The sequence below is a fragment of the Mizuhopecten yessoensis genome, unplaced genomic scaffold, assembly GCF_002113885.1.
Source record: "Mizuhopecten yessoensis strain PY_sf001 unplaced genomic scaffold, ASM211388v2 scaffold10911, whole genome shotgun sequence".
Lineage (NCBI taxonomy): Eukaryota > Metazoa > Mollusca > Bivalvia > Pectinida > Pectinidae > Mizuhopecten > Mizuhopecten yessoensis.
In genome coordinates, this window is record NW_018408783.1 from 594,400 (window position 1) to 617,094 (window position 22,695).

The window sequence follows — 22,695 nt, forward strand, 5'->3', positions numbered from 1 at the left end:
AGAGTAATCTGGCTAAACATATGGTAAATAAGAGTAATCTGGCTAAACATATGGTAAATAAGAGTAATCTGGCTAAACATATAGTAAATAGAGTAATCTGGCTAAACATATGGTAAATAGAGTAATCTGGCTAAACATATGGTAAATAGAGTCTTTTGGCTAAACATATAGTAAATAGTAATCTGGCTAAACATATGGTAAATAGAGCAATGCACATTATCGGGAAGTTCTAGTAAGTAAATGGAGGAATTCAATTAATCTGGATAAGTTTAAATAACTATCTATAGGAATGGAATTACCTGGTACAAATGTAGTGAGTAATTAGTAAATATAAAGCGGAGTAGAAATTAACCCGGTAATGTCGATCCGATTAAGTTATAATTGGCTTGGTTGAGCTATTTTTAAGTTACAGTAAGTATATAAAGGAATTTATTTAACCTAGTTAATCGGTAGTAAATATATTGAAGAGTAAAATTAACCTATGGCCGTATTCATGAAACCTTCCTCATGCCCAAACTCAGGTTTTTTGGCCAAGACCAATTTCTTGTTCCGGTGAAAACGATAAAAATTCACATTGTCATTATTTGAAAGCCTTACAGCCAATTTCAGTGTTCAATACCTCACTTAATGTTAGATCCGTCACGTGATTTAAGCGAGTCACAAGTTAGTTGGTTTGAGCACAGAGATGCATGGTAACACTGCTCTGGTTAAGCTGTATTAAGTATTTAGCAGAGCAGAATTAAACAGGTTACGCTAATCTGATTAAGTTATAATGGAACTGAATTCATCTGGTTAAACTATAGTTAATATATAGAGAAGTAAACTTAACCTGATCATATTTATCTAGTTATGTTACAGCACAAATGTAATAACAAAAAGATGAATTAATATATTCCGTACTAAACCTTTTTCCGACGGAAATTGAATTTAACAATATGCAAGTATATAATTTACTTGTACACCAAATCAAAAACAAAACTTTCGTACATCTCACCTGGATAACATTAGAATAACACAAAGGAATGAGATATGTAATCGCATCAAAAAAGCTTTAAAAGCCTTTTATAGGATCTTCATTAGGAAGTTTGAATTTGTTATCTTGACGTAATAGGTCACGCATCTGAATTACATTCGTTTGTCGCCAAGTTAGGTAAAACACGTAGCAGTCACTACTTTATACAATGTATGTTACACCGTAAAAATCTGGTCACGACTATACTTTTTTAAATAGAAGTAAATAAAACAAGAAACAAGACAACAAAATAGTTTACATTTCAACCATTTTACTGGTCTTAAACACATGATATAGAAATATACAATTTCTAGAATTATTTATGAAAAACCATTTTCTCTGGATACTCACTACTTCCCACTCGCTCTGTAACGATATTAGACTGTATTACACTATACATAACAATATTACCGTCAGAGACTCTAACACTCGGCCGTGGCGCTCAATAATGTCACCCATAGCTTGTCCACATTATTGTCATGCACTATGCAGTTCTAATAGATGATTAAAATGATGTGGCTTCCAGAATTCTTACATCTAAAAACTTACAACATGCTGAATTAAACAGAAATACAAATTAAAAGGTCAAGCAGAAGTTGTTTACTGTTTCAATTTCAACTTCCCGCGAGAAATCTTCAGACAAACTGAATCGGGAGCTTGAACAACTTTAAATTGCCATTGAAAAATAACTTTGTGAACGACTCTTTTGATCCACAGCAGAGTGTTAGTCCTCGTGTTTACAGTCCAGGGTCCATTGTTTATCTAACTTGCATACCAAACTCTTTGATGTCTAATTATGGCCAAAACAAACTAAACAATTAATGATACCGGTATATATAATATATATTATATCTTGATCAATATATTCCTTCATGAAAACAAAATACCGGTAGGGCCAGTTCGCTCATCGATATAAGTATATATGACCAGAAAAAATAAAATATTTCAATACACAATAGTTTTTACTACGATTAAACGCTGGATTATCTCCTTTGATGAAGTTCAATCTAAACCCTTGGAATATGAAGTTAGGACATGTTTTCCTTTCAAAGAACTACGCTAATACTTAATGTAAATTTGCTGTTGGTACAATCAAATAGGCCATGCAACTTGTTTAAATTTTAGTTACCTTTCTCCTATCTATAACGAGTGATACCAGATGATGAAGTTTACTGAACTTTTGTATATAGAGGACGGCTGCTGTACCAAGACACAGACTCACTCTGGCTTTGAGACCATGTGACCGAAACCAAAACTCTACCAAAATCTGTTATAAATAATTATAGCAAACAAATTTACAGAAATACAGAATTTGTTTTCTTTAAAAATATCTTACTCCTAGTGCTTACCTTGACACTTAAAAACAAGCATTACAATAAAATGTGGTTAAACAAAGATCAGATTAGGGAAGGGAAGAAAACAGGTAACCATATTTCATGAGTTTTCATATTTCTGAAGTTATATGAGAGGCTCTTTGAGCATGTTTTTATGATGACTATGTAAAACGCTCAGACGGTTTCATTTTTGTAATGATTTGTGACTTGAAATAACTTTATCTAACAATTAATACATTTATAACTATAATGTGCTCATTCAAATACCTTCTTGATAATAGTAGGACTCAAACATAGTGACAACTGTCGTAAATGTGACATCAGTGTGACCCAGTTTCTACATATATGCCAAAACAAAATGAGGAACCTTATACCCTGGGTAACTTGTTAGCTGGTCACCTTGTCCTTACTATACAAATATAGCCTTCTTTCTTTTTTTCCTCTTCTCTAGTGTTCACGAAGGGGAGTCAAGAAGATATATATCCATTGTTGTATATGTATATACACTGTTGTTGATGTTTTTAGCGTGCATGTCTAAACGATACACAGATTCTTCATAAGATTGAAGCTATATAGATAGATATATGCATGTACAAAGGTGTGTCTAGCATTTATAGAAGTGCACTATTGACAAGTTTTCTTTAATATCAGTCACATAAGGGCAAGTCGACAACAATAGATAAGTTTAAATAATGAGACAGAAAAGAATAGAACTTTTTGGTTATTAGTTGAAATGGGATATAAGCATGTCTGATTACACAGTAACATAGGTAATACATAGTGATTTATGACATACCATTAAGTAGCATTCTAAAACCGATTTGTGTACGTTTTGTTTCACATGAAAACAAAATCCTGTATATTTATAAATACGTTTAACATGTATCAACCATTTTTTGTTAATAATAAATCACGTCTGAATACAATTTTCTTTAGAATACTTTTACAGCTTTCTTTACATAAATATTTAAAAAGAACTCCATTTATCCATCAATTTGAGCATTAAGAGGGACTTAAATGGAAAATGGGGGCATTCATTATTCAAATATACTCTGCCAACCAAAAGGTTTCGTAATATGGAAACAAATGTCTCCCTTGTATTACAGAAAATCTAAATATCATGAATTACTTCTGTTTAGTTCCTGATGTTAGCAAAGAGTTCAAAAAGAGATTGAAGCTTATGAAAATAAGTACACACTGAAAAATGTATAAAATACTATTGTAACTTTCCTCACAGAAAGCTTAATGAAAAGTTACCTTGATGGTGATACAATCAATGGGTGGCAATGAACCTCGGTTAAGGAAACTGAATACAGATTATACACGTCATAAAAAAAATATATACTTGTGTCCTGACAACGGTAAAGCTCCATATTGGTCCTTCGTTCCATACATTGCTATTGAATAATATCCTACTGATGATGTGACAGAATCCTACTCCTATCCTACTAGTATTAATGCTGCCTGAATCAGGTCTAGATTCCAATATGTGTACAGGCTGTCTCTGCCAATAGGATCTCCTTTTTATGGATAATACTGAAATATCGTGGTGGAGAGAGATCTTATATCACACACTCTGACCCAGAGACATGACGTTTGAGATTCCTTTACCCTCAATAAGGTCACATCTCTGAAAACTATTGGATTTGGAAATGATGATGTGAGCCTCAACATTCTGATATTGCTATCAAGCAAAAATAGTGAAGTTATGGTGAATGGTGGTATTAACAAAACACAAATCTGGTTTAAGATTAACCTCTCTTGGACACGAACATGTATGTTTTTGAATCTTTTTCAATGACTGATCATTTCTGACACTTGAAATTTGAATTTTGGTATGATCTTAAATCTAAACTTTCATACAGACAGATATTTCATTGAAACAGACATTTCATTCAGTATAAACACTGAAATATCAGTACATCTTCTGTAGACACGTACCAGCACAAATAGAAACATACGATACCATCTGTTTAAGCAACACGTACCAGCACAAATAGAAACATACGATAACATCTGTTTAAGCAACCAGACACCCAGCAGCCTAAACAGTTCACCTGGTCTTAACCTACATTGGGTGGAATATTATACATGTATGTCAAAAGAGCAATATGTTAAAGTTGAGAAGAAGCAGAGACTCTGCATTGTATGTCTTGAAATATTTACCCTTATTCTTATATAGCCTCAAATCCTGTCTAGGGAATTATTCAAAAAAAAAATTTAACTTTAATTTTTTCCTTCTTTTTTACTAAAAGGTCCCTACTCCCTACACTGCCTAACTAGTAACATAGCCCAAGGAAGCTCTCTATCAAATTAGGTTTAAATATATCCATCAACTTTTCATTTTAAAAGGGGTGTTTTAAATATTTACTTCTGTTGGACTTCTCTGCCCCATGGGAACCACGCCCTACATTTTTACTCAACTGGAGTCTTCCCAATCGAAAAATCCTTTAATATTACATTAAGACTAATCCCTATAATCGTAAAATGTTGAGTTGCCCAAAGGATGTTCTTTAAGTAAAGATTCATCAGCTATTCTGGAACAGTACTTTTTGTTAAATGTTAAGGTGACAGACTGATGGACTGTGCAACATGGCGTATAAGCTCACATGCCCTTCTGGCAATATATAATGGAATATGTAGAACTTCAATTCTATCATAACTTGACTAAAATAACTAGCACTTCAAGCTTCAGACTCATAAAAAGTATCCTACTTTGACGAATGTTGAAAAATATATTGAATTAATAAACACGAACTAAAATTTGAGGTAGTTCAAAATTTTCAAAATCCTAACCTTATCAACACTGAAGGTGTTTTCAGAGTGTCATCAAATACTGTACCAAACATATAATAAACTTATTACTCAACACACTTTAATGTTGAGTATAGAAATAACAAAAATCAAGTTCCCAACAAGTCTGTATCGGGCATTTAACATCAGAAACATTTACCGGGACACGTATACCTCATGAAGCCGTTAGTCTAACATTTCAATAATATAACATTATATGTACAAAATTAGAAATAAATAATCAAATCAAAATAACAATGAAGAACAAAAACTAACATAGTATGCAAACCAATTCGCTTGTCACAAATGGAATACTACATGTACTTTTGTCTGGATATCAAGCTAATTATCTGATCACCAGCCGTCAAACCTGAAATAATACTCAATTTGATTGGTTATAAAAGAATTTCATTTTGAAAACGATTGAAATACATTCACTCACGAAAACAGCTTATATCACTTAGGTGACGAAGTAGACAATAGTTAACAACTGCTCTGGATCAATCACATAACCATTTCATACAAAACACTTGAAGAAAACAGCCTATTGTTCCCTTGGTTCCAACACTATAATACACATAAATGTTAAAGAAAAAACACCTATAAATGATCCCCGAACAATTAAGTACATGCACATAATATGTAATTCATAATGCCAGTATATTTGTATCAGGTAGATTTATATGATAACTGAAATAACAAAGACACTCCTAATTTTTCTGGTCACATGTGACCTGAAATCTCTATAAAATGGAGTTTTTATCCCGTTTTATCATTGTTGCTCTTTCTGCCTTTGTTCGAGAGAGTAATTTAGGCATGGGACAAAAAATAATATATCAATACTTAGCAGTACTGGGAGAAATTCAATATTGGGTAGAAGTTTTTAAATGGTCAGAAGGTGAACACTTTGTTGGGGTTAAATTCTTGTAGTTCACACTTCCATTTTTGCACATATTTTGTTTTAGGATGTTAGCATGTTAACACTAAATACCTGATAAAAACGAAAGTTAATTAAAACACAGACAAATCACAGTATTTCTATAAAGGTTAAACCTTTTACCAATGTTTCTTGTGATATTAGTTATTCAATTCCATACTAATGGGGCTATACAAGATTATGCTATAGGTAGTATGATTTAATTAAAAATGTCCTAATTGGTTAATGAACCTGGTTACAACTATAGATACACATAGAGAATTTGTACAACGACTCTTCTTTAATACAGTTACATATTCCTGATCATATTTTGATCAAGCTCAAATTTATTACTGTGTCTAACAGAGGTAATGGTGGACAACAAACACTCTAGAATAAAACATATATCAAGTGTCTAGGGAACTCTACAGAAGTCAGGAATTACTTAGTCAATGTCAACTTATCAAACCTTTCTATGTATATCTTCTTTTGAATTTCTTACGGCTGTAGTATTAGGTAGGAAACGTCTAGGCCTTTTCCATTGTTATATAAATGACAAGTTTGTGTTTGTCTATTGTTAGTCTGTCTACTTGGTCTAAACAGAATCTGTTCTGGTGGAGAGATGATCACAGTACTGTAGTTGATTCTTAGTCATACAGTTTGTTTTCACAGCTGAAGGTAAATTATATTTGATTGAAAACACTAACACACAGCTTCTCACCATGACATATAGTGTATCTGGTACACCAGGGCCCCTTTCGCATATCCAGTTTAACCGGTTTGTCTGTTCTTTAATGCAACATTTTCGGGTACAACTCCTTGCGGATCTGCAAATGTTTATGCAGGCATTGCAAGGCTCGCCTGAAGGCAGTATCAGATTACTAGGCCCGACCTTATTTTATAAACAAACAACTCTGGTCCAACCTGTTCAACTTTTTTGATCGCGATAAATGAATGTGGCCCTGGTAACCTAGTTATAGTTACTTGCGTTACAGCTATATCTACAAACATTTTTGATTAATGTACTATAAATATTTATACGTAATGAGTTTGAAACTGATAAATTATCTGTGCTGATAAAGAAATCTTTATAAAAATCATAAATTACTTCAGCAAATGTCAGGTTTTTTTTATTCATCTAAACGTTTTAACTAACAACTAGCATATTTATATCAAGCACATGTCTGTCATATATGTATATATCTTGGATATATCTTGTTTGATTTCATCAATGCAAATGTCACATTTAGCACTTGGGTATATCAGAGTGTTAATGAAGGTGAAGCCTCTAAAATATTGCTGAGTCACAGCTTACTTAACCCTTTCACCCCTATGTAACTTTAGTAGACTCTACCATACATTGATCTGGATGAGTCCATTATGGTCTACAGATGTGAAAGGGTTAACGTGTCGGGTCATTATAACTGTTTTATGTTGTATCAGACTTCTAAATCCTAGTCATTAAACATTATGAACAAATTCATTCATAAACTTCAATGAGTTTGTTAGATCAAAATGGCACATACATTTTATAAATCGTTTGTTCTACCAAAAAGTTGTGGAAAGTACCAGTACATCTGTTAGAAAAATACAAATGTATTCTATGTTTCCTACTGAGTTTTATTATGTTATCCCTGAAAGTACTTCTACCAATGTATTAATTGGAAAAGAAATATCAAATTCATGGAATTTATATCCCTTGACAGACATTCACTACTGATAAAGTGCACATAATCTTAATCCTCACTCTCTGTACTAAATCTGACATGAGTAATGCTATTTTATAGCTAATTCTAATATTTGGTCACAATTTATCATCATTTAAGAGCTGTTGCCTAGAAACCACCATCCAATCAGAACTGAAGAAATGACTCATGTACACATCAATCACTCTCTTTTTAAAATTTCACATTACAAGAATTTTAATTCATTACCATGTCAACAGTAAATCAAATACATTTGGTAATCTTAATCATATTTAGGGGTGTTCTCATTTAGAAATTTAAGCAGTGAGTGACAGATGAATTAACTAACAAATAAGTTTAATCCTCCCTTATTCTTATACAACAGAGGAAAACAATCTGCCAAGGGTGGACATGTTATGGTGACATGTACCAGGTTTCCGCGCAGCCATTTTATCAAACTTTATCTCGTTACTACGTGACCTGCTGGACACTATACTCACAAAGATATTTTGACGTTTGGCCATCGTCTGCAAACTGACATAAAACTAAGACATAACAGAAAAAAATCACTCAAAAGTTAATTCAACAGAGAAAAATTCCATAAGTTCAACAATGATAAAAAAAAGTGATTAGTAAAAAAATGACCATCCGCACATTACAAACTATCAGGATGAGATATCCGGAAATGTCTGTCCCACACGGGATGAGATATCCGGAAATGTCTGTCCCACACGGGATGAGATATCCGGAAATGTCTGTCCCACACGGGATGAGATATCCGGAAATGTCTGTCCCACACGGGATGAGATATCCGGAAATGTCTGTCCCACACGGGATTCCAGGACAGGTGGTCCACATAAAACATTTGTTCCCTGCAGACAAATTTGGAAGAACTCAATTCAATAATCCGCATATATACTGACCTACCTCAATGGGTTGATGGATAAACTCACGATACTACACTGCAGACAACCTCTAAACATACTACCTCTGTCGCTGTCATGGTTTCTAATTGCATACCACGTCTCTATTCTGTGTTTTCAATATCTACTAAAATCAACAAATTTCTGTCTCACACTTTTTCAGACTGAAATACAAACCATTGACTAATCACATGACACTATGACTCAACCTTTGTTCAGTAGGAACATATTTGACAGGTCTACCAGTAATACTGGGTAATGCATTATGTTACCAACTGTAGGTATCTTACTTTGACATTAAGGTCTTGGCTAGATCACATCAGTTTTCAGTTGTGAACCTGACTGGATCAGTGCCATTTATTCACAATACTGGCAGAGTCACAATATATTCATTATTATTGGCAGGATGAAAGTTACTTTGATCAATAGAATTCTGAGTCAGAACTTTGATAGGAGCCCGAGTGTTCCTTGGCATCCTGAACACTGCCTCCTGGACTTCCTGATCCTGTGTTGTCAGGGGTCTCCAAAGTACGGGTGGCTCCTGGAAACACAAGTCAATGGTTATATATTTAACACTGATTTGAATATGTAATAACATTTGTCTCTTGTGACATCTTAAAAATCTTTGATCTTATATAAAGCCGTAGGGAACATATCAAGAAAAGGAACTATTTTATACAATAGTAAAGTACTGTAGTATAATGATGTGTTATACATTTTTTTATCCATTATAAGGAATATTTCCTTAAGTAATTGAAACCATCAAGTACAAGCCCTACAGAACGTAAGATGACACGACCTAGGACCCTTCCAATTAGCAGTCACTATGTCCATCTACAGCAAGGTGACCTGGTATAAGTAATCCAAACCAGTCGGAACCAAAACCATTTACATAATAAACTGATGATAATATCGAATGATTTTCCTAAATAGGTCGTTGGAAAACTGTCCTCACTCAAGTGAAGTTCATTACTACTACTTCTATCAATATTTTCCTAAATAGCAATAATTGTTATCATATTAGCATGGTTTTTAAAAAGTTCATACAGCACAAGCCTAGTATGTAATGGAAGTTTGATCTGATGGATTGGCTATACCTAAATGTAACATCATTCAATCATTTTGTTTGCAATTCATTTACATACACTTTGATTGAACACAATCATTAAATCATTTAAGTACAGTCAAAATAATAACAAACGTAGTACCTGTAAAGCAGGTCTAAACTCGAGTCATAGTGCTGCTTTTAATAGTACTTTGTGTATCACTGTTATCTGTTTTCAACAAGCAACCTTGATAATAAAATTTACTGTTATCTTTATACGGTGTGTTGTGTATCTACACTACCGGGTACATCTCATGATCACCCCACTCACCAAATCCTGAGGGTGTGTTGTCCAGCTTGGAGCGCTGTATTGTACTGTTGGGGGTTTGAGGAATCATGTGTGCTAGGATGATAGTTAGACAGTCAGCCACCCTGTTGTTAGGGGCACATGCCAGGGCAGGGGAGTGGCCTGTAAGGAAGACGATGCAGATGCAGGAAAGACATAGCAATACACACATCACCGACTTACAGCATGTCAGAGTTATCTACCTTCTCACAAACATTGAGTGGGACATCACCGACTTACAGCATGTCAGAGTTATCTACCTTCTCATAAACATCGAGTTGGACGTCACAGACTTGCAGCATGTCAGAGTTATCTACCTTCTCACAAATATTTAGTGGGACATCATCGACTTACAGCATGTCAGAGTTATCTACCTTCTCACAAACATTGAGTGGGAGGTCACCGACTTACAGCATGTCAGAGTTATCTACCTTCTCACAAACATTGAGTGGGAGGTGAAGAAAAATGTAGATAAATATGATTTTACAGTTACGTGTACCACGAACAACACTGTCTCCCAACAGACAAAAGTTACCTATTTGGAACATCCATGCAGGCTTAAATGAATTGTGCAATGGTGCATGTGTTGTTCATACATATTTATATGTATCTGGGGTAAAAAGTTGTCACCATTGAAGACAAATTCTAAATCCTTTACGTAAATACACAATGTTACCCTATTACACTGCCAACTTCTGATCTGGATCATTTAAATGTTATCACATGTGTGATGATGACCTTTATAAAAGTACCAATTAATATACTGTATACCGGGAAACTTCTGCCTTTTATAGGTAAAATCCATATTTCCCAAGTGGTAATATTGCTATTAACTTGTAATTATATATAATATACATTCACTGTCATGATGAATTCGTCCTTATTGTGGAGGGGATAAGGTGAAAGTTAAACTGCCTTAAGGAATCTCCTGTTTATAGTTTAACAAAAACTCTTGTCTAATTGCACTAAAATTTATGTACTTTAGGGGAGGGGGGATATTGTCTTGAAGTTTCAGTTAAATAATTTTGACGAGTATTAGAAGAATTTGAAAAAAATCAGATGAAAGGAAGATAATTAGAATTACTCTGACATGCTGTACTTGAGACAAAAAATAGCAGAAATCAAATCATAAATCAGGTTAAATATATCAACATAAGCATAACAGAAAACATGACTTTGCCAAGTACAAGACTAAGAGATATAGAAACTAGATATTCATATGCTGATATGATTATAACTCAAAAATAATTAGATCAAAGATAATCTTCAGCATTCAACATTCCAAGAACAAAGAAACACTCCTATTCTGCTTCAATACCAATCTATAATGTATGTAATATTTGACATCACAATGACTCGAAGAAAGAGTTTAATTACAGAAGTCCTGTAATGTCAATGCGATTCATGCATTTCAAAGAGAAAAATTGACCAAGAACTTTTCTGATGACGAAGACACAGATAAATGAGCTGAAGCCTGTCAACTTACCGTTTTCGTCCAGCGCGAAAACACTGGCCCCCTTCTCTATGAGACTGTGGACGACGGGGACCAGGCCGTACTTGGCTGCTATGTGTAGAGGGCTGAAACATAAGGTCATATGGTCATTAAATAGGTTGCTTTTAATTCAATCACTTTTATAAACTGAATAGCTGTCATCACAATGATTCTCCAACTGTGTAGAATTAGTATGCAGCAATAATTTCATTATCAATATTATCTAAAAATACCAAGCTTTTTTGAAAATGTCGGCCAGTGAGATCTTTAAAAAACATGCATATCTTTTAATGAAAATTCTACAAAAGGAGATTTAGTGTGAAGATTTTTTGGAATAAAAGTCCAATTATATCATTTGCTATGCTACTGTTGAAATTTTATTCTATGTCTAAAATGACAGCTTTCATTCAATATGTCACTCAAGCAATAACATTATGAATTGATGTACATATAAATTATCATTTAATCATTTTGTTCCTTTTTTACCATAACGAACAGTCCTTGATTAATTATGCTGACTATAACACATAAATCAATATCAAAGGTTCAGCTAAAGCTATGTAACAAATATACTTACGTTTTTAATTCATTATTGGCCATATTAATTGTTGCATGTTCTGTAATCTTATCCAGTAGTAATAATGATACACTCTCATGACCCTGAAAAAAATCATAGGAATATTTCACAACCATTAGTGCTTTTTTCTTTTAAAATTTTGCAAGAATGAAAAATCTGTAAGTTCTTGACAAGATGTTTCCTTCTGGTTATCAACAACACTTCCCCAATATGATTACTTTTATTACCATACAGTCGGTCTGTTGTATTTGAAGTGCTGTTGATTTTTATTGATGGTGGCCACCTTAATGATTTTGTACATCACAAAGGAAGAGGGAGAGAGTTCTTAGTGGCTTCATCTATCATGATATAAACACACTTTTATGAGAGATGTTCTTTTGAAACATGATTTTTTTTTCTAAATACATAACTAAACCTAACAAAATGTCCAGCCTTTGTTGAAGTTTACCTTTTTCCTAAGAGAGATGATGTAAAAATAATAGAATTGGGACAAACCTGTCAATGTTAAAGCAATGTCACACTAACTACATACTTACACTCATACAGGCATAGTGTAAAGCTGTGTTTTTATCTTTGTCACAAAAATTCAGATCTGCTCCATTTTCTAATAATAAATCTGAAAAATTAAATCAATAGAAAACATTGACTTAGTGAGTTGATCATTGAAGCAGGCACCTTAATGTATAAAGTGCTAAATCACAAACTATCCTAAATGTAACAAATTAGGTCCGTTTGTGATAGGTTTTTTTTTTGTCGTCCCAACAGCTAACTCCAAACTAGAATGACAATGGTGTCCACTGATCTTGGGGCCACTCAACAGCCAAGCTCATATGACAAGTTGACAAGTGTCTAAAGATGTTTGGGCCATCCAACAGCTAATGTAATATATTATAACTGTCCACTGATGTTTACCACCATTCTGAAATATCATAACTTCGACAAAGTAGCATTACATCCTATCCAATCACGTTATTGAGACAATGGGCTCATCAGAGGTGCCTAGCCTGATAACACCTAGTATAATCTTGGACCTATGTTAGTTGCCTCATATAACTCGGCCCTACGTTAGTTGCCTCATACAATCTTGAAGTGGGATACTGAGAAAATGAACATTTTCCTATCTTTGAAACACTGAGGAAATGAAAATGAACAATTTCCTAACTTTGAAACGCTAAGGAAATGTTGTAGGCAGTGGCCATGGATGGACACCTGCCAGTGAACTACACGATGAATGATATGTCCTTCTGGTCTTATTTCTAATGATATGTCCTCCTTGTCTTATTTTTAATGATATGTCCTTCTGGTCTTATTTCTAATGATATGTCCTCCTTGTCTTATTTCTAATGATATGTCCTCCTGGTCTTATTTCTAATGATATGTCCTTCTGGTCTTATTTCTAATGATATGTCCTCCTTGTCTTATTTCTAATGATATGTCCTCCTGGTCTTATTTCTAATGATATGTCCTCCTTGTCTTATTTCTAATGATATGTCCTCCTTGTACGCATACACTGCATTACATAACATTTCCTACAACATCTATGTGAATCGACTTTGTTTTATAACTAAATAATGCAAACTACAAATAGTCAGCATTTTAGTTTCGCTCAGGCACGACGTCTGGACCCCTCGATAAGCACGTGCCGAATATTCCTGAGGTCAGTCTTGGTTCAGATCTGAGCCTGTCGTTTTCTTTTCAGGTTCAGCTGGTTGAGACGGTTGAACAGGGTATGCCAATGGGGCCCTAGGCCTTTTTTACAGTTATAGGTAGGACCTGTCAGTAAACTTACCGACGGCTCCTATATGACCGTTGTAGGAGGCGAGCATTATTGGACACCTGCCCGTACTATCACAGTGGTTAACCTTGGCGCCATGGGTGAGGAGGAGTTGCATAGACTCACACTGGTCACTGAATGCTGCTGCATGGTTTGGGGTCCTGTAACATTTGTACCACACATTTCATTGTAATCACTTCCAACAGAGAGACAGTTGTAGAATGTAGGGTAACATCAGAACACAGGGAGATGGACGACTGGTTATAAAATAAATTGTTATACACGTAGTTAATAACCACAATATTGCTTTCAGATTTAATTTGGCACTTTTCATTTAAGTACTTTACACCAGCTGTTGAATGAACTAAAATGTAACCATATTCATGTTCCAACAAAAGCGCTGTGGTTAAAGCTAATAGAGAACATAGGGAGAAGGACGACTGGTTACAAAAGAAATCACTATAAATATTGGTTATATGACATGATGATGTTGCTATTTATTTAATTTCAATACTGTATAATATGAAATGTTGGTTGTGTATAAACATTTGAATGATATACGTGTCTACTGTGTGTTCATACAGCATATCCACGAAAGTTTGTACCACGAAACGATCTAAATGGCTTCAAACCACCAAGGATACAGTACTTTAAAACCAGTTGTTAAATTAACCAAAATGAACAATATTATGTTCCAACAAAAGCTTTGCGGTTAAACGAACACTTACCTGCCCTTCGAATCTTCTAAATTTACTATACTGTTTCCTAATGTATCTATTAACAATTCAGTACAAGTGTCATTTCCATTTATCCTGTAAGAAAGAAGAAAAAGTTGATATTGATGATGAAACAAGAAAAATTCTTTCCTTTTCATATCTGAAATTTACTGTTGTCACTCGATTAAAAATATTGAATAAACCTATGATCTGTCAGAGTTGAACAAATATATTAGCTAGAAACAGTAGCCTTATAAAGTTTTCTCATTGTTTCATTTTAATGAGCATTATATATTTAAACATTTTGATTAACTTTTAGATGTTTTAAATAGCAAACTGTATGAATAGAAGTCACCAGATAGACTTACACAGCACAATGTAAGGGGGAGAATGGGTTCCCTGTAAATTTTTTATGAGTTTCATCTTCTAACATAACTTCCACACAGCTGTCATGACCTGAAACATAGGAATAAAACATGAAATAAGATGAGTACAAATTATCATTGATTGCTACTGGTGCCTATCTTATAGAAGTACTGAATATGAATAACATAACCATAACCGTAAATACTGTTACTTGTAGTGGTAGAGATTTTTAAGGAAGGCAGCACAACTCCCATAAATCTTTCATTTCTAAAACTTTATGACACTATTTTCCACCTTTACAAAATCTAATCAGGATGCAATTATTCCAATGAGAAGAATTTTGAAAATTATACCCTTCAACCAAACCCTCCAAATCATTTCAAACAAACTTCTTTGTGTTACTGCTGATTTGTGCCTTAAGTTCAAATACTATGTATATTAAAAGAAGTCAATTTTAAGATCACAGAAGGAAAGTGACAAAAATTATTTTACGAATTGTTTTTTTTTAATGAATTCAAACAATCTGTGTGAGGTAACGGATTTGTGAAATGTAACATTATCTCAGATTATGTCCAGCAAATTCACACATTCTATAAGTTCAGTGAGGTTATTAGTGTGCTGACACATTTGGATGTACAGTAAAACCTCGCTATCTTGCCACCATTTGGCCAGAGAAGTTCTGGCGTTATAAAGGGGTGTGGCAATAAATTGAAGGAAACATCAAATAATTCTTCAGAAAAAGAGAAAAAGGGACCTTGAATGATGTTGGCAATAAGTGAGGTGGCAAATGAAACGAGGGGCACTATATCAAGGTTTTACTGCACAGTAAATAGGGCAAACTTACCATTATAACAAGCCATATGGAGTGGGGTAAACGCTTTGGCATCTTCTAACTGATCTACTGGTCCCATCTAAAGGTAAAGAAACAAATTCAGGCCGAGATTAGCATGGTTCTCTATACCACTTACATTTCACAAAATGTTCATCTCCATACAAATTGCAAAGAGATATTACCACATATTATGTAAATATTGGAGAATACAGACTGTATTTATTTAAACAAGTGAAACAAGACACATATGGCAGTTATTGTTCCCTTTGCCAGTTAAACCCTCCGTACTGTCTGACAAATAATTGTAGTATCATTTGGATGAAGTGGAACTTTAATAATGTTCAGGATGTTTGATAGTTTGGATTGAAAAGTAGGCTAGGATCATGAAACCTATCATGATACACCTAAATTTGTTTATCCATGTGATAATTGTTGTAAGTTACATTACTAAATCTAAAACTTATTTCCATCTAAAAATCATAGTCTGCAATCTATTACATTTAAATGATCATTTCTGAACAATTAACAGGTAGTTTTATACAGTAACAAGTAGTGTAAACTTTCTATGAAAGTACACACATCTTCACAAATGTCTAAGAACATGATTTTATGTATTGATATATTTTTTTTTTTAAATATGATAACAAAAATTCTAAAACCTTATTTAAAATGAGTAACTGAAAATATCAAAGGTTGGCTATTGATAATAGCTTTGAAGCTATCTTAAGTAACATTTGTCTGATCACCATACACTGACATGCAAATTCCTAAACAGTGAAACCCCACTTACTATTTGGTCCTGACCATGTTCTAACATATTCTGAACAATTTAATTTCAGATTACCTGTATTCCTCTACCTATTGATCTGGACCCAACAAGTTTAGGTTAGCAGAGTTTTACTGTTTTTCCAACCCAAGTATATAACATGTTATTCTTTGATTTGGTTTCGAAAAATTTGCTATGAATAATTTGTAATAGTTACCGGCAATAACTTTTGTATACTGACCAGCATGAGTGAGCCGAGCTGCCCAACTTGACCACACGCTGCGGCAAGGTGTAGAGCTGTTCGTCCACATGTGTCCTGTATGGAGATGTCGGCCCCATTGTGAAGTAAAGCATCCACACACTCCCCATGACCATTGGCCGCCTGTAATACAAACTCTCACTGTCAATCTGTTAATACCTTACTGGTCCTAGGTCAGAAAGGCAGTTGTGAAAGGGAAAACAACACGAAAAGTCATTATACTGATGTAAAAATATTTGTTATACACTGTTTGTACTTACTCCCTTTGTAATGAGGGCGAATAACTTATTACAGCCAATATTATTAATCAATATTATGTTTTCAGGAATCAAATATGAAGGCGAAATTTACATGAGTGAATAAGGATTTCAATGCAAATGGCGAAAAAAATATGACTTTGTGAAAGTTTCCCGTATATACAGTAGATATGCACTTACTCCTCTGTGTAGAGCTGTTCGACCCTGATTATCTTTACTATTCACGAAGGCACCGTTAGCTATGAGGTATAATACTGTGTCCACATGGCCATTGGCTACAGCCATCATCAGTGGTGTTCTGGAAACAAAAACAGAAGTACATAACACATGTAGTTCTGATAATGATCATTAATAATTTTTGCAAACTCAAATGTCCTAAATGTGGCAATTCAATCTTTAAAAATTCATCAAGTGATGCAATATTTAAGTGCAGTTTCATAGCAGAATAAAATCTTTTAATAAAGTCTAAGAATCTACTTAATGGTGGTAATATATGCTGGTATTTACAAAAGTTAGTGAATTTATAAGTTAAGATAGTGACATTCACAATCCTGTGATTTCAGGAACTGTTATTTCCCCACTGCAATAAGAAAAGAAATGTTGCTCCATAGAGTCTATACCTCTCATTAGAGTCTATACATCACTATACCTCTCAGTAGAGTCTATACATCACTATAGCTCTCATTACAGTCTATACATCACTATACCTGGGATTAGGGTCTATACCTCTCATTAGAGTCTATTCATCACTATACCTCTCATTAGCGTCTATACATCACTATACCTCTCATTGGAGTCTATACATCACTATACCTCTCTTTAGAGTCTATACATCACTATTCCTCTCATTAGAGTCTATACATCTCTATACCTCTCATTAGAGTCTATAAATCACTATACCTCTCATTAGAGTCTATCCGTCACTATACCTCTCATTAGAGCCTATACATCACTATACCTCTCAGTAGAGTCTATACATCACTATACATCTCATTAGAGTCTATACATCATTATACCTCTCATTAGAGTCTAGACCTCTCATTAGAGTCTATACATCCCTATACCTCTCATTAGAGTCTATTCATCACTATACCTCTCATTAGGGTCTATACCTCTCATTAGAGTCTATAAATCACTATACCTCTCATTAGAGCCTATACATCACTATACCTCTCTTTAGAGTCTATACATCACTATAACTCTCATTAGAGGCTATAGCTCACTATACCTCTCATTAGAGGCTATAAATCACTATACCTCTCATTAGAGGCTATAAATCACTATACCTCTCATTAGAGCCTATACATCACTATACCTCTCAGTAGAGTCTATACATCACTATACCCCTCATTAGAGTCTATACATCACTATACCTCTCATTAGAGTCTATACAATCTACAATGTTGTTGTCCTCTGCTGTTTCCATGAGAAGTCGTAGACATTCTGTGTGGCCATTACATGCTACAAAAAAGAAAATCATATATTCATCTACCTTTTATACATTAAAATAAATGTTTACTATCCTTTAATTAGTCGTTTGATCATGATGAATAGAGAATATCATATAATAATAATAACATGCATAACCTATTGTCAATCTAATACAGAACATTCTTAATTAACTCCTTAACCGCCAATGTATTTCAAGAGTGCCGTTCTTTTTTTCCTTATCAATTCCTTTAAACCAACCAAATAGGCTTGAAGCAAGCCTCAGGTAAGACAATCAACAATATCATCTCTGGGGTTGTGATTTCTCCTTGGTACCCTTAAGGTAGGGGAAGATTCTACAATCTTTGACATTTAAAGTATTGGCGCTGATGTCATCAGAAGAATCACTTAGTATGCTGGTCTTAATTTGAAGAGGAGACATATACCAATACCCACAAACACTTTAACTGGGTATTACTTATTGAATATCCATAAATATTTCCTCGCATACAAGATATAAAGAAGTGATATGAGACTGTGGTCAGGTCATGAGGAGAGTACCTAGAGGTAATGCCTACCTGCGGCGTGGAGTGGCGTACGACGGTTGAGGTTGTCCTGGACCAGGATTGTAGCTCCCTGTAGTAACAGTGTTTCCACACACTCATGGTGACCCTGGTAACAAGCCAGGTCCAGCATTGTACGGCCTGACGAGTACACAAACACACAATATCTACATACCTGGAATATTTTCCTTCAAATTTTCCTTCTCTAACTTGACATTAACAACAGCTATAAATCTTTTCCAAAACACAGGTCCATGGCTTCGCTAAAAAGGATAGTATTTTTTTATAAAGATATTTATGGGTGTCCTTTAAAATAATTGACTTTACTACAGAAAACTCAAACCACCTCTTTATCATCTTGTTATCTGCTATAAAAAAAAGTTGTATTTTTTCCCAAACCCATTTCAACTGAAAGGTATGACACATTAGTATGATGTATCTGAGAAGGGTGTCAATCTATTCACCCAGAGTAAAAGATAGTTTACCATTGTGATCCCGTATATCTAGGTTCATGATACAGCCAAGTAAAACATGGAGGGCTTCGTTGTGACCATTATAAGCCTGCAAAAAGGAAAAGATCAAAATAAATAAAATCTTGTAAAAATATTTCAATTAAAATCCACAAATGATGATTTCAATTTTTTTAATTTATTTTTTTACAGTAGTTGGATTGCGCTCAGTCTTTAAGAATTTTGTCATTGGATACAGAATTGTGATGTCTAAGCAATGTTCATTTTTCTATAGCACAATGAAACTTATGAAAATAATGCAAATGCTTTTGATAGATTTTATTCTGCTTTGTTTGGTATTATGTATTGACATATATTATAACAAATAAATTCTGACAGTGCAGTAATACAAAGTACAGGGCCAACAGGGAGATTACTATTAACTGTCTTATCCAGTACTGTGCACACTTCGCAGTAAGAGGGCGGGAAAGAACTGTTCTACACTTACCTCCTAGGTGAGTAGTACAGTATTTTGCTGTGCACTTACCATTAAGTAAAAGGGAGAATTCCTGTACACTTAAAACTAAGTCGGCGGATAGAAATATGCCCTAACTTACCACACAGTAAGAAGAAGAGTACATTGCTGTACACTTACCGCTAAGTGGGCGGGAGAGTACATTGCTGTACACTTACCGCTAAGTGGGCGGGAGAGTACATTGCTCCACTTCTGAGTAAATCTGTGGCTGCAGCATCCAATAACTACAACCCATCAAATACATCATTGACTTCAAATGCTCATGCTGCCTTCAATTTTAGTGTAATCTTAATTATATATGCAAACAGTTTTACTTTTCATGACTGTGTACCCAATTTCATCAGCTTATGATATAAATACAAAACGTAGCTAAAAATACTCTAAATTGACATACTAAAGAGCAGTGGCAACCTCTGAATGTATTCTCCAACTGTTCTAACTGTTATTTTATTTCAAAAAGTTGTTTCAGATACATTGTAGATGATAGTTTTACTTAGGTCTGTTCCGAAAGAAACATAATTTAAGATTATTTAGATGTCCAATATAATTTACTCAAAACACCTGGAGTTGATTCTGTGCCTTCTAGCACAATGAGGTGTAAATGTTTTAGACCTTATGGTAGGTTTTAATCTTACCAGTTTTGACATCTTACCATTTCCAACGCCAACTTGTGGCCCTTAAGAGCCGCGTAGTGTACAGTATTGAAGCCACTGTTGTCACGGATACCTGGGCGGGCGTCATGTTTCAACAACAGCTCCACCACTCTGTAAGAGACAGTCGAGCTGCCCAATCAAACCAAAACAATTTTAAACTAGAAAATGTCTGTAAGACATAAATGCCCTCGCTGCCATGTGAAATTAGTTTCAGTGTTCTATAAAAAGTTACAACCACTTTGATCTTGATATCCTGAAACATGCACACACACAAGGTACTACACTTAAAGTTGATTTTAATATTCATATGATTTTTTTGTATGTTATTAATATCTCCATAACATTGAATGAAGTTGCTAAGTGTTTAAATTGAATCAGTAGATGATTTTCTATATATAGCAACAGTGACCTTGGTCTTGACCTTGGAACCCTGGAACACAACAATGTCCGAAGTTTACTCATATTTGACCTTTGCATAAAGTTTGACCAAAATCCATGAAAGAATGAAGTTGCTAAGTGTTTAAATTGAATCAGTTGATGATTTTCTATGTATAGCAAGTGTGACCATGGCTTTGACCTTGGATCCCTGAAATACAATGATGTCTGAAGTATAATCATACTTGACCTTTGTATAAAGTTTGACCAAAATCTGTCAAAGAAGGAAGTTGCTAAGTGTTTACATTACATTACGGGACGGGACGGGACGGGACGGACATGGGTAACACTATATGCCCCCCCATTTTATGGCAGGGGCATAATAAAGAGTGGTTGGTTTGTCAGTTCCTACACCATGTGATCTGGGGTATTAAATGAAGCATTTTATTAGTTATCTAGTGATAACCGATTTCACAAGTGTTCAAAAGTTTCTCCATCAAAAAATGATATTCAATTTTCAGTGACTTTTCTTTAATCAACCTGAAAAGCAGTGTTTATGCAATCAGGGCACTGCCAACCTAAAACCCAGTTTGGATAGATCTATTCTAACGATACCACCAATCTTCTCTTTATTGAAGGTGACCTACTTTGCATCAGAGTCTGAGGCTGCTGCGTAGTGCAGAGGTGTGCAGCCCTGTCGGTCAGTGATGTTGACGTTACTGCGGGCGTCCAGTAGGGCATGGACACAGTGGTAGTGGCAGTGGGCCGCTGCATAGTGCAGCGCTGTCCTACAAACAAAATAAACATCCAAGTCTCTGTTTATATATATGCTACATTAAATAGAAGCATCCTCTAATACCAATATGTATATTGTTTATTCAGTATAAACAGATTAAAGCTTTTAATTCAACTTTATGACCACTATTCTGTTCACTTCAGTGATTTGTTTTTAGAAGTTTCGTAATGTTTCTTTAAAACGATGTTGGTCAATATTTTGCTGTAACCAACTTACCTGCCCTCCGAGTCCAGCATTCCCAATTTACCTCCCATCTTTAATAAGAGATCAACACACTCAACTCGTCTGATGAGAAAAAGAGAAACAACATCCTTTTATGAGAGTGTATCAGATGTATCGAATAAAGGATTTCTTGCTGTTTGGTAGTTATTCCATTAGAGAAACTGTGAGCGAAATATACTCCCTGCTTGTGCTTACAATGTTTCTGGAGTAGAAATTAGTTTCAAGGGCCATAACTGTTGGAAAGTGGTTGAATCACATATTGATATATAATTTCATCCCGCAGTTCTGAAGTAGAAATTAGATTCAAAGGGCCATAACTCATGGAAAAATAGTTGAATCACGTATTTCTTTCATCCCCCACATGTACATATGATGTACTTAACTGTGCAAAGTCAAAAATAAATCAAACAAACTGTTAAGGAGGAATTGCGTTTACTTTGTTTCTTGAGCAGAAAGTTTAAAGGGCCATAAAATAACCAAACGAACATCTACATATGATGTATCTTCAATGTGTTAAGTTAGCAAAAAAAAGCAACACATGGTTTACGAGGAGTTACGCGGGCAGGGTAATTGCTGTATAT

The 22,695-nt window shown here is 34.5% G+C and overlaps 1 protein-coding gene across 6 annotated transcripts in view; it reads right to left on the bottom strand.

Annotated features, from left to right (window-relative positions):
* Positions 1-1,266: 1,266 nt before the first annotated feature.
* Positions 1,267-22,695, bottom strand: part of LOC110463490 (serine/threonine-protein phosphatase 6 regulatory ankyrin repeat subunit A-like) — a 42,432-nt gene continuing 21,003 nt past the window's right edge. For 3 of the 6 annotated variants that reach the window (XM_021518111.1, XM_021518110.1, XM_021518113.1), the window contains 18 exons: positions 22,109-22,177; positions 21,744-21,884; positions 20,721-20,850; positions 20,227-20,292; positions 19,570-19,645; positions 19,100-19,225; positions 18,467-18,554; positions 17,274-17,391; positions 16,795-16,959; positions 15,824-15,890; positions 14,982-15,069; positions 14,626-14,709; positions 13,913-14,058; positions 12,660-12,739; positions 12,124-12,206; positions 11,541-11,632; positions 10,040-10,177; positions 1,267-9,204 (listed from right to left, as the gene is read on the bottom strand). In XM_021518111.1, coding sequence (XP_021373786.1) covers positions 9,086-9,204; positions 10,040-10,177; positions 11,541-11,632; positions 12,124-12,206; positions 12,660-12,739; positions 13,913-14,058; positions 14,626-14,709; positions 14,982-15,069; positions 15,824-15,890; positions 16,795-16,959; positions 17,274-17,391; positions 18,467-18,554; positions 19,100-19,225; positions 19,570-19,645; positions 20,227-20,292; positions 20,721-20,850; positions 21,744-21,884; positions 22,109-22,177 — 1,876 coding nt within the window. In that variant the 3' untranslated portion in view covers positions 1,267-9,085. The remainder of the gene's footprint in view (positions 9,205-10,039; positions 10,178-11,540; positions 11,633-12,123; positions 12,207-12,659; positions 12,740-13,912; positions 14,059-14,625; positions 14,710-14,981; positions 15,070-15,823; positions 15,891-16,794; positions 16,960-17,273; positions 17,392-18,466; positions 18,555-19,099; positions 19,226-19,569; positions 19,646-20,226; positions 20,293-20,720; positions 20,851-21,743; positions 21,885-22,108; positions 22,178-22,695) is intronic. The other 3 variants (XM_021518115.1, XM_021518112.1, XM_021518114.1) reach the window with 2 other exon arrangements.